Below are 12,500 nucleotides of genomic sequence, written 5' to 3'. Positions count from 1 at the left end.
ACACTGTGAACCGAGGATGTACGCCGATGATACGCATCTTACATGCGTAGGTATGTAGTTAGCATTAAATCATGTCTTAGTGAGGACCTTGCATACTTGGTTACATGCAAGCAAACTTACTCTAAGGCTAAATACCATTGCTGCTCCCCCCTACACAATGCTTGAAAAGATTCGTTGCAGCGTCGTGGAGAGGGTTGCGGAAAGTAGGCTCTATTATACCTAAGCAACGATATTTGCAACTTAACGCAGCATTGCAGGCCGTTGCAAGGTGTGTGTTACATTAGACAATGTTTCGTGCAACTTGTCTTGCAAGACAAGGTGCACGAAAAATTGCAACAGCGTCGCAACGAACATGTTTATTAAATCCAGGAGGCGACGACTACCCTCCTAGCTTATATGAACGCGTAACTATACATCCATGATGATGAGAAACTTACGGACACAGCGTTTACCTTTCGCTGAGGATGTTGGCTCTTCATATCCGGTGCTGGCACAGTAACCATAGCGGCAATACCTTGATGGTATGGACGTCAGTTTATAAACGTAAAATCCACTGCAGTTGCGAATACTGATGTAAACCGAAGCCTCACAGCATCCTCGATGTCCCACGAAACACACTTTACGCACGACAGCACCATCCTCCACAGAGGGGTGTCCTCCAGTAAGCCAGCCTGGATACAGAGCACCGCAATGACACATCTTAACGCAAGTGTCAGCCATTTGGTTTCCAGCTTCTCCGCCAAACCGGTGCGAGCCAGGCTTGATTCTGTCAGTGCAAGGATCAACCGATAAACCGTCCAATCTGTATGTTGCTGATACACTGGGATCATCGAGAACTCTGTAGTTTGTACATTCTGAGGACAATTTAAAAGAAATTATTAAATCCCATCGACTTCGTTATCTTGTAATGAGCGCAATATTGGTAATACGGGTCTAAGTCAACTGGTATTTTGTTTCCGTGGTGTTTTTAAAAGCGCATCCAGCAAATCGAGATATCACGCTGGTTGACATACACCAAAACTGCAGTGTCCCTTTGGTGCTTTAACATCCCTTTGCTAACGAAACAATGGATAAAGACACATAAGGAGGACAAGAACGGTTTTCTGTGACCGGTAAAATTCAGAAGGAATGTGAGGGTTTTTTAGGATAAGATAAGATAAGATAAGATCAACTTTATTTAATCACGCTAGTCTATTCAACAATGTAAAAAACAATAGCTGTTTTCCAGTAGGGGCGTAAGCTAACTAAAGAATTAAAATATACTAAATATACTAACAACGATGATTAAAACTATTTGTACATTAAATATAACCCTAAATAGAATAATTAAAATATACTAACTATACAAACAACCATGATCAAAACTATTCGTGCGTTTGATATAACCCTAAGAAATATATTATTATACGACATTTGGTCTATTGGTTGAAATAAGCTTATCAAACATAGGCAAAGCTTCACAATTACGTATTTCATTTGGTAAGGAATTCCAGACCCTAGCACCATTGTAGCTGAAACTCTTCTTTAAAAGTTCAGTCTTTGGCAATGGAAGGGCCAAGCTATTATCAGCGTTCCTTAGTTGATAACTGTTGGCTGAGCACGAATTCTTAATGCTGTAAGAAAGCCTTACAGGTGCCAAGTCATGGAGAACCTTAAAGATTTGCCTAGCCTTACTATGAAATCTGCGTTCGCTTAGTAAACTCCAGCCAAGATGACGTACGGCTAATTCAGACTGTCCAGCCTCGTTTTTGTAACGCATGATTACCCTAGCGCATCTGCTATGGAGCTTCTGAAGCCTTTCAGCTAATACACTTCCTAATGAATCCCAAACCTCTCAACAATAATCGAAGTGAGGCATAATTAGAACATTATAAACAGAAACAAGTACATCTCGACTTGCAAAACTTCTAAGCCGTTTTAGAGCACTAATTACTGCTGTAATCTTTTTAGTTATTTCTTCAATATGCTTGCTCCACGTAAGAGATTCATCAACATACACTCCCAAGTATTTTGGTATGTCTGACTCTTTTGATCGGATCACTCCCAATACATACATTTGGTTCCAAGGGAATCTTAGCCAGTCTTTGACGTGAACCGATGAGCATATACTCTGTCGTCGCAACATTAAGGATTAGCTTATTTGCTTGTAGCCAAAATCTAATTTTTCCAAGTCTTCATTAAGTCCTAATTCGATTTCTTCAATATTTTCCCCATAGGCTGTTAAGCTGGTATCGTCAGCAAACATTCTTGGTGTGGTGTGTTTGAGGCAATTTGGCAAATCATTAATGTATACCAAAAAGAAAAGCGGACCCAGAATTGAATCCTGAGGGATTCCACAAGATACTGTTCTTAAACCAAATTGTTTACCATTCACTTGGCATGTTTGCTTCCAATCCGCTAAATAGGAAGCACGAAGATTAAGTGCATCATCTCTAATACCACAAGCCTCAAGTTTACCAAGTACGAGCACGTGATTTACTGTATCGAAGGCCTTTTGTAGGTCAAGAAAGACAACTAGGTTATAAAGGCCGCGATCCATGTTGTAATACTACATAGGTCCACATTCGTTTTTGCAAAGTCAAAAGTTTGAAGAAGACTTTATTTTTTACTAGATAATCAGGATCCCACAACCAGTAGCCTATAACTCCAATACTAGGACTAACGGCATTTTTTTTAGACGAGTTATTGAATAAGATTTGGATTGCACGAGTGACCATTCTCAATCCCATGGGTGATAATTTGTCATGCAAGGCTTGCGATTAGATGGAAAGGTCTTGAGCGTTTTCTAAAACTAATTCGGTCTGTAAAAACTCCGTTCCCCAGATACAATAAAGTCATGAGCTCGTGAGGTAATTCAATGAATCGTGAAAGCATGACCGTCATATCTGATTATTTTTTGCCTATTTTCTGCTGGGAAAGGCATTTCCGTTCTATTTTGAGGTCCGAAAGGAGCTTTAAAGACACCATAGACACTTTCAATAGACCTGTTTCGTATTTTAATTTAGGTACGCTCTGAGGGCCTATTTTCTAGTGAACACGGACTTACACTCGCACAATCATCACGCTCAGTGATATAGTGGGTATTGGGCTGTTCTGTGAATCCCGAAATGCCTGGAGATGGTTGGAGAAGCCAAGAATACGATCTCTATGCAGATCTTGCAGATCTTGCAGATTATGCGGATTGTGCAGATTATGCACATTGAGCAGTTTTTGACTTTTCTCTTTTTTAGATAATTATACCTACCCTTTGTTTAATCGGTAGTTTTCATTATTCACAAAGTCATCTTTTCTCGCCTTTTCGTGCGAAAGAAGATAGCAGGATCCATATCAAGTGCTATAAACCAATGCCGGGCGCGGTTAGGCTAAACTGTATTTTTACTGGTTTGCTGCTGGCATGCAAACATAACCGTAAGAAAGCTGAAATAAGTATGTAAATATTCAGATGCCCTGTTGTGTTGTGTATTAAACCACTGCTTTCGAATTACTTGATAAGCTATGGCACTTTTATTTGTTTGTCTGTCTCACAGTGTATATAGTTCACTAAAGATTTGTTTGTCTGTTTTAATAGATGTCGTTTGTGTTGAAGGCTCGATTTCAGAGTCCTAAGAAGGCGATTTACAGGTTTTTTTTGTTCTTTTTTTTTTTTTGCTGCCTAGCAAGTTGCATTGGTTAAAATACAACATAAAAAAAAGTAAGGAAATTCAAACACTAATTACTTAAGAAGCATTCTATTCCCTTCAAGTGCACGTGTTACACTTTGTACTGTTGTCTTCGTAGTTATAGACTGTAAAACTCACATTTTGTAATTTTGAAATTGTTTCTTTTTTTTATATATATGGAGGCGAAGTTTTATGAAGGTACAAAAATAAATGCCTACATGTAATTCTTACGCAAAAAAGGCAGCGAAAGAAGAGCACGCGTTGCTCATATAACGAGGAAACCAAGTACATTAAATTCTCTACTTTTCGGCCAAATTTGGCAAGTGTCCCAAAAAAAAAAAGGCATTCTTAAACCGACCTGCCATATGACTGAACTGCGGGTAAAAATACGAGTTACTGGCTCCTTCGGCGAACATGGTATGTTGACAGAAGGGTAAAAGACTGAAAAACGTGATACAGCTTGTTACGCTTATTTATACATGCCATGCTATACCACAGCCAAAAAGTATTTACTACAAAGTCCACGAGCCCACATCGCTCAGTCCTGAAGTTCACTCCCAATAAAAAGAGCTATGTTGATTATAAGGTTGCAAACCTGGCATATTTTCGCACGAAAAGCATTCTCGAACCTCTAAATCTCTGCCATAATTTTGGATGCGGATTTTCGTTGATTCGACTGATCGGGTTTATACTATGTGTGCTCCTGCTCGGAAAATCCATTCTCGTAGGGGTACTCATACTCAAATCCAAAGGAATGTTGCATTGACCCAGTGCCAAGGTTTCCCGCTTTGCGTAATCTCCACATGACGTATAAGGCCACGTGATATTCAAGAAGTTCGATTTGAAGACTGCGATCTCCAAACATAACATGCGAGGTCAAAGATCGCTGAAATTCTTTAGTTTATCGAACTCATAGGTAATTATAAAAGGAAATATCAAGGGTTTCCTGTGTGTGTTGCAAAATGAACTGTTTGTGATTATTTATACCAACAAAGGGACATCACATGTCAATGTATAACTCTTCTTTCAGGTTACCAAATAAAAAAGTACTGAATCTGCACAATCCGACTGCAATGTGCAAAATATGCATTTTGATATGACCATCTCAATTATAGAAGGTAAATTATTTTATGATTATTTATTTATTTATTTATTTATTAACTACAGCCAGCTATCTCTTACCTGGTGGCTTTGTTGCTGGGGTGACGGAAGGGCTACTAGGTGAAGATACTGTTCAACAGGAGAAAAAATATATATCACTTATTAGCTATAATGCATTCTATTCTTATAAAGCTTTCAACCAGGTAGTGGGTGTCACTCAACAAGAAAAGATTCCAATTTGAGTGCGCGCTACAGGGTCCAAACCACAACGAGTGAGATTACGGACCCTGCTTTTTCCGAAGTAGCTGATTTCCTTATGGTTCCCTATTTAACTGAAGGGAAGAGGATGAAGAAGTATGGAAAGACTCTTTGCTTTCCTGCTGGATGGGGTCGCATTTTCACGAGTGGATTGGGGTGGGGTTTGCATTTTCAACAGCGTTCCCGACAGAGTTACTGGAATGGGGTTCCAAATTGTCGAGATTTAGGGGTATAAAAATTATGGCTTGTGGCATTTTGAAAATGGAAAGATTCGCTGTAAAAAAAAGTTGCTACAGAAACAACTGAAGCGGAATATTTACAGGATAGCAAATGCACTAGAATGTTTTTACTGCAGATGGAAAGTAAAGTGTTCCTTCTTTAGTACACCAAATGTGACACTTCATTCTAGGCTAAGACTAAGTTGCTGTTGCTAAAACTACATTTACCCAAAAGTGACTAAGATGGGGTCTATAATTGGCCGTAAAAATTAATAGACCATAAAGGAGTAGCGAACATTGACCCAAGCCAAGGAAACCTCTCCCCACCAGCGCTTTGTTTACACGTTGGTATTGTGTCGGACTAGCTTGCATCTAGCCTTTACAGTCACAGACCTCGTTACAATCAAATCGTGGGACAAACCAAAAGAAGAAAGACCTAACTCAAATATGTTGAAACTTTGCTATTGCCGATCACTAGATGAATTGGAACGACATACGAACACTAAAGTTGAGCTGATCTTGGGTATGCAGGTACATTGAAAACGATGGCATAACCACATTATATACCTGACAAGAAACACAATGCAAAGTTAAGCTTTACCAGAAAATGATTAAAGTAAGGTAAATTCGGAATTTACCTTACTTTGTAACTTCACATGATAATCTTAAAATGTTTTATAAATTTATTTTTCTATGTTTTATTTCGTTTATTTGATAAGAAGCACTTCAGTTGTATTGTCCACTGATATTTGGTTCATAAAAGGTTATTTATCTACCTATCGTGTACTAGCTTTTACTTACATGAGGAGGAAGAAGCTAAAGTTCTTGGAGTTCCAGATGATGAAGACATCGCTGACGCTTAAAAAAAAAAAAAGAAATTCATGTTTATGGAAGTTTTAAACACGATTAGACACTGCTGCCCGTTTTCAAAAGAGTACGTAAACGGTAACGACCCCAGGTGCTGGTCATTTAACAACTGGATATCATCCTCACAAAAAAACAGAAACGGGAGACCTTTCTGCTGATACAGTTTTTAAAACAGATCGCTTCGAAAATTCTCTTCCTAATAATCACTGCAAACTGAAGCTTTACCAGAAAATGATTAAAGGAATCAACTTTACTTCGTAACTTCACCTAATAATCTTAAAACGTTTTACAAATTTATTTTTCTGTGTAGAGGCAGTTCAGTTGTATTGTTGACTGCAATTTGTTTCATGAGAGGCGCTATAGGTTTACAGTCTATCTACCTTTCGTTTACTGGCTTTTACTTACATGAGGGGTAAGAACCTAAAATTATCTGAGTCACAGATGATGAAGACATCGCTGGTGCTAAAAAACAACAACAAAGAAATGCACGAGGGAAATCATAATTTATCTATCAATAATCTCGATTATGAACTACTTTAAACAATCAGTTTGTGGTCATGAATAAAAGAAAAGTGTCCAAAAATGTATTTGTGAAGCACTATTATTGTTTATGGAGATTTTCTTAAAGTTGATGATATCAATCACGTTAATTCACTTAATTTACTTCAACTAAAGATATCTAAATGCAAGCGAAGAGAGAGATCGGAGTTAGTTCAGATTTAATGAATTTTTTTCTGATTTTTTTTTTATATTTGGTGATAGGAGTAAATTTCAAAATTGGCCCAGGAAAGGGTAATGATTTTGTTTACTGAGGTTCCTTAGGCTAAAAAAATAAGACTACTTTGAATTTTAACGTTCCGTACGTACGTTCCACTTTCCTCCGTTTTTCCCACCCTTTTGCGCTTGGATCACGCAACAACCGTCAAAGAAAACTAATCACAAATTTAGTATTCCAGTACACGCTCGCCAGAAATCCTTGTATGACTCATCACTTTCTTTACAAAAAGAAACAGTTTACTATGTTTTTATTGGGTTTATTTTACACCAAGCGGTTTAGTTGCATTGTCAACTGCAAGAGGTTTATCTATCTACCTATCGTTTACTATACTAGCTTTTACTTACGCGAGGAGGAAGAAGCCAAAGTACTTGGAGACACAGGTGATGAAGGCATCGCTGATAATAAAACACAAACAAACAAACAAATTCATTTGTAACTTCGCATGATAATTTTTAAATGTTTTATAAATAAGCAGTTTAGTTGCATTGGCGACTGCAATTTGTTTCATAAGAGGTTTATCTACCTACCTACCGTTTACTAGCTTTTACTTACGCGAGGAGGAAGAAGCTAAAGTACTTGGAGTCTTACGTGATGAAGACATTGCTGATACTAAAAGCAAACAAACAAAAAAGTCATTTGTAACCTCACATGATAATTTTAAAATGTTTTATAAATTAATTTTTCTATGTCATTGTTGGGTTTATTTTACAACAAGCAGTTAAGTTGCATTGTCGACTGCAATTTGTTTCATTCGAGGTTTATCTATCTACTTATCATTTACTAGCTTTTACTTACGCGAGGAGGAAGAAGCGTGAGCGCCTACCTGGCAGCACACATCCGAATCTTGCTCCCCAGTTTTATCAGTTCTTGTCGCTTTTTGAACCTTTTGTATATTGATTTGTTATCTACTTCTTCCATCATTGGACTCTACTATCACTGGAGATGGAGCGAATGTACAATCGTTCTTTTTTGAATGCGATTTGCTCTTTAATTAATATTTTCTAAGCCTAAACCTTTGTCAGCGAGTGTTTGGAGATGTCTGGTCGATCTCGGAGTTTCAATACGCCACCTGGACGCATCAAATATTCAAAGTAACACCTTCACTGGTAGCCAAACCAACAACGTCTTTGTCCTTGATCACCCTTTCGTGACGAGCTCCTTTCGAGACTCTGAGTGTGATGACGCGCGGGTTTCCGGATCACACGTGACCTCTTCAGAAAGACATTCACAGAGGTCCTGCTACCATGCACCAGCAAGTGCAAATACGCCTGGCACAATTCCTGTGACAATTTTACTTCCACACATGTGTGGACATGTTTTGAAAAACAAGGCCACAAGAAACAATCAAAATTGAAACCTTCTTGTCATTCCACGCACTCCTCTAGTCCCAAAGTTTAAACCATGCAAGGCCATTCAATTTTGTTTGCTAACCACTAGATCTATTAAAAACAAGGCTACTATCCTGAATGACTTTGTGATCGGGGAAAAGATTGATATCATGGCGTGTACAGAAACGTGGCTCCTCCCTCACCCGTGAACTGTTTTTTGATTAGTTTGGATCAATCCTTGAGAAATTGGCTACTGAGAAGGGACATATTATGGTAGTTGGTGACTTCAACTTTCACATGGATGATCATAATAATAGGATTGCTACAAACCTTTGAATATGCTCGGCACGTAGAGCAACCGACACACAAAGGAAACTACAATCTAGATTTGATCATCAGCAGATCAGAAGATAACACTGGTACTGTAGGAGAGTCTTCAGTAACTGATCGGGCTCTATCTGATCATTATACAATAACTTGCAAAGTGCTCTTATGCAAACCTCCTCTTGAGAAAAAAAATAATCTACAGGAGTCTAGTTTTCCAAGGACATTAAGAACTCGAATTTAATCGATAACGACATCGTATCGCTAAACGACTGGGTCGAAAGATACAACATGAAGTTAGGTTCGCTACTTGACGCCCACGCTCCTGCCAAAAGTAAGATTGTAATCCAAGGTCCAAGAACAGAAAGTAAAACGGAGAAAACTGGAACGTCGTTGGCGAAAAACAAGACTAATAATACACAGGGAAATCTACATGCAACAGTGTATAATAGTCCACCGGTTTATCCGGGCTTCCAAAGCAAGCTATTACACAGATCTTATCGCCGAACTTGAGTCCATACCAAAGGAATTGTTTGGTACCCTAGAAACCTTGCTTAAGGGCAGAGCTGAAAAGCTCTACCCTCCCTGTAACTCTTCAGTAGATCTTGCAAGTAAATTCGCCGATTATTTTGAGCAGAATATTAGCACAATATCTTGATTGCCGGAGAGTAAACCTAGAATACCCTTTAACTGATGCGAGCCTCGAACACAGTAAGATTTTATTCCGCCAGTTCACACCTGTCACTGAGACGCAGTTGGAGAAGTTTAATTCCAAGTTTGCGTGTAGGTCATGTGGTTTTGATCCTAGCCCTACAACAGTTTTTACGATTTAAAACCAGTGCTGAATAAAATAGTTAACATGTCTATTACCGATAACGTAGTTCCATCTAGTCTGAAAAATGCGTCTTTCTCTCCTCGTCTTAAGAAAGCGAATTTCAATCACGAAGAATTCAGCATCAGCTTTCGTCCAATCTCAAACCTAGCACTTATTTCCAAATGCATTGGAAAGGTTGTAGCAATCATATTGAAGATAACAACCTAAATGAAATGTATCAGTCTGCCTATAAACAGCATCATAGCACGGAAACTGCACTGATTAAAGTCCAGGATGATACACTGCGAGCTATTGATAATAACTCTTGTGTGATATTGCTGCTATTAGATCTTTCAGCAGCATTTGATACAGTGGATCACCAGACTCTTTTTTATCGTCTTTCACATCGTTTTGGCATCGTGGACAATGTGCTCGAGTGGCTCAAATCATACCTGTCGGATCGTCACCAGACCGTAAAAGTAAACGTTGGCATGTCATCCAGTCGCAAGCTACATTATGATATTTCACAGGGTAGTGTCCTTGGCCTTATTTTATTCCTGTTTTACACTTCACCCTTGGATGATATTATGAGATGTCATAAAGTCAACTTCCATCTGTATGCAAATGATACTCAATTATACCTCAGCTTTGAATCATCCTCTGTTGACCTAGCAAAATCAGTGATAGAAGACTGTGTACGAGATATTGAGGCTTGGACAAGACAGAACTAATTGTCCCGAATGGCCGTTATCGCCTACTTCCGCCCCTGACCTCAATTTCAGTCTGTGATGAGGTGATTTGCAAGTCATCACCAGTTAGAAATATTGAGGTTTTTTATGATACATCTATGTCTATGGAACACCATGTCACAGCCATGTGTAAGGCAGGTTTCTATCACCTTCGAAATATTAGCCGCATAAGGAAATTCATCAGTCGCCGAACCGCTGAAATACTCATGCGTGCTTTCGTTATCCAAACTGGACTTTTGTAACTCATTACTGTATGGACTCCCTAAACAAACCTAGACGAGACTTCAGCATGTTCAAAACGTAGCGGCCAGAATCGTTACGCTTACATCTAAACATGAACACATACCATCCATATTGTATGAGCTGCATTGGCTTCCGATTGAACAGCGCATAGTTTTTAAGAACCGTTTGATGACTTTTTTAAATGTTTAAATGGCCTAGCCCTTCATATTTGTCAAATCTAGTTAGGAGATACGTTCCTTGGCGCAACTTAAGATCTGCAAATAGTCATCGTCTGTTCGATGTTAGCTACAAATTGCGAAACTACGGCTTGCGGTCTTTTTCGGTAGCATCTCCTAAGTTGTGGAATGAGATGCCACTGGAACTAAGGCCCGGTTCAGACGCCGATCTTTTCATGAGCCGAACCTAATTCCTTGAATTAAGTACATGAAAAGATCTGCGCGCGTCTGAATCAATTTGGAACAGCTCACCCGTTCTTCCCGCCTGGCTTAGCCGGGAATTTCGCCTTTGGAACGCCTTTGATTCATTTGCCGATCCTAATGCATAAATTATTATTATAATGTATTTCGCAAGAAGTTTACCTCAGAAAGCATGCATACTGGAGCTTGTATACGTCACTCGCTCAAAATGGTGACATGGAGAGCTACTTATGCTTGTCAAAGTAGCATCAGTGAAGATAATAGGGCCGTTTATTCGAGAGAAAATAGCCGCGGCTTCCTCTGGCTGCGGCTTACATAAGACGCGAACACCCCGTATAAATGGTACAAAATCTGCGTTCACGGCTTTCTCAAGCCGCGGCTTATCCTGGCGTGGGAGTTCATGTAAACTCGTATAAATAGTTTCTTTCGCGTATTATGTACGCCGCGGCCAGAGTAAGCCGCTGCTTATTTTCTCTCGTATAAACGGCCCTAATATGTGTAGTTCGTGTTTTTCTAACACAAAGTACACTTGCCTTAAATGTCAAATACCAATTTGCACTAAGTGCTCAACGTTTGAAAAGGCAAAGCGGTCTGCATCCTTTTTCTTCGAATTACCGCTTTCTTGCACATGACACGTAAAATAAACATCGATTTTGGACGACGGATGTATAGGCTAGCAGCATCCGCCATGTTTATTTACTACTCCTGAAAACTGCTGACCATTTTCATTGTTTTTACTGGAACTGTATTAGGAACGGCCAAAAAGAACGGCGTCTGAATCAACAAGCGTACTTTTGTTAATTTGGGTCGGTCCAAATTCGAATTGAGTTCGGATCATGAAAAGATCGGCGTCTGAACCGGCCCTTAGAGACTGTGAAAACTTGAACAGTTTTAAGAAAAGACTTATCTATTCAAAAAAAGCGTTTTTATTACATTAGTTATTTCTTGTTTTTACTTTTTTCAAGTAAATTAAGAGAGGATTTTTAAGAAATTAGTCATTTTACATTCAGTCGTCTTAACATTGTGCTTTAGGTTATGCCTTTTTCTTAAAAATGTACTGTAAAGCGCCATTGGACATCGCTTGAAATGGCGCTATATAAATACCGCATTATTATTATTATTATTATTATTATTATTATTATTATTATTATTATTATTATTATTATTAAAACAGGAAATTATTATAACAGGAATAAATCTACCTAAATCTGATGATCAATGGATAACGGCCAACGAGTATTTCAAATCAGTCCTTTTTCTTAATCATCCAATCACGGCTCAAAATCTCAGCTCAAGTATCAAACTTTTAAACGACACTATTTATGACTATTTCACTGCCAATTTTGGTCAAGTCGCACAAGCTACTGATGACGCCTGACAAAAAAGTACAAAGACAAATCTAAACATGAAAGTCTTAAAACACTCCGCTAGCGCAGATATCGCTGAAATAAAATACGTATCTCGCCTACTGCGTGACAAGCTGCGAAACAACACTTCTCAAGTCAACACTGACCCGATGAATCATGATTATTCCATCTCTAAAAATTTCTAGGGTTATGTCAAAAAGATCTTCAATGCAAAAGCCGAAATGCTCCCTTCATTCGTCATGGACGAGTGTTTTGATTACTTTACAAGAACTCTATCGTCACTAAATCCGACCAGAGTCTTCAACCTTCCAAGCTGGATACCAACGTTATCTGATCCTTTAATTCCTTTTAACCTTGAACCCCCTACATACCAACAGA

The 12,500-nt window shown here is 38.7% G+C and overlaps 1 protein-coding gene across 1 annotated transcript in view; it reads right to left on the bottom strand.

The window, feature by feature from the left end:
* The window catches only part of LOC138039695 (uncharacterized), a 65,695-nt gene extending 55,246 nt beyond the window's left edge, over positions 1 to 10,449 (bottom strand). The window contains exons 1-6 of the mRNA XM_068885540.1: positions 10,443 to 10,449; positions 7,434 to 7,490; positions 6,509 to 6,565; positions 6,038 to 6,094; positions 4,842 to 4,889; positions 453 to 854 (exon numbers count right to left, since the gene is read on the bottom strand). Of these exons, the coding sequence (XP_068741641.1) occupies positions 453 to 854; positions 4,842 to 4,889; positions 6,038 to 6,094; positions 6,509 to 6,565; positions 7,434 to 7,490; positions 10,443 to 10,449 (628 nt within the window). The remainder of the gene's footprint in view (positions 1 to 452; positions 855 to 4,841; positions 4,890 to 6,037; positions 6,095 to 6,508; positions 6,566 to 7,433; positions 7,491 to 10,442) is intronic.
* Positions 10,450 to 12,500: the final 2,051 nt, after the last annotated feature.

Source organism: Montipora capricornis, chromosome 3, assembly GCF_036669925.1.
Source record: "Montipora capricornis isolate CH-2021 chromosome 3, ASM3666992v2, whole genome shotgun sequence".
Taxonomy (NCBI): Eukaryota; Metazoa; Cnidaria; class Anthozoa; order Scleractinia; family Acroporidae; genus Montipora; species Montipora capricornis.
This window is presented reverse-complemented; position numbering and strand designations above follow the sequence as displayed.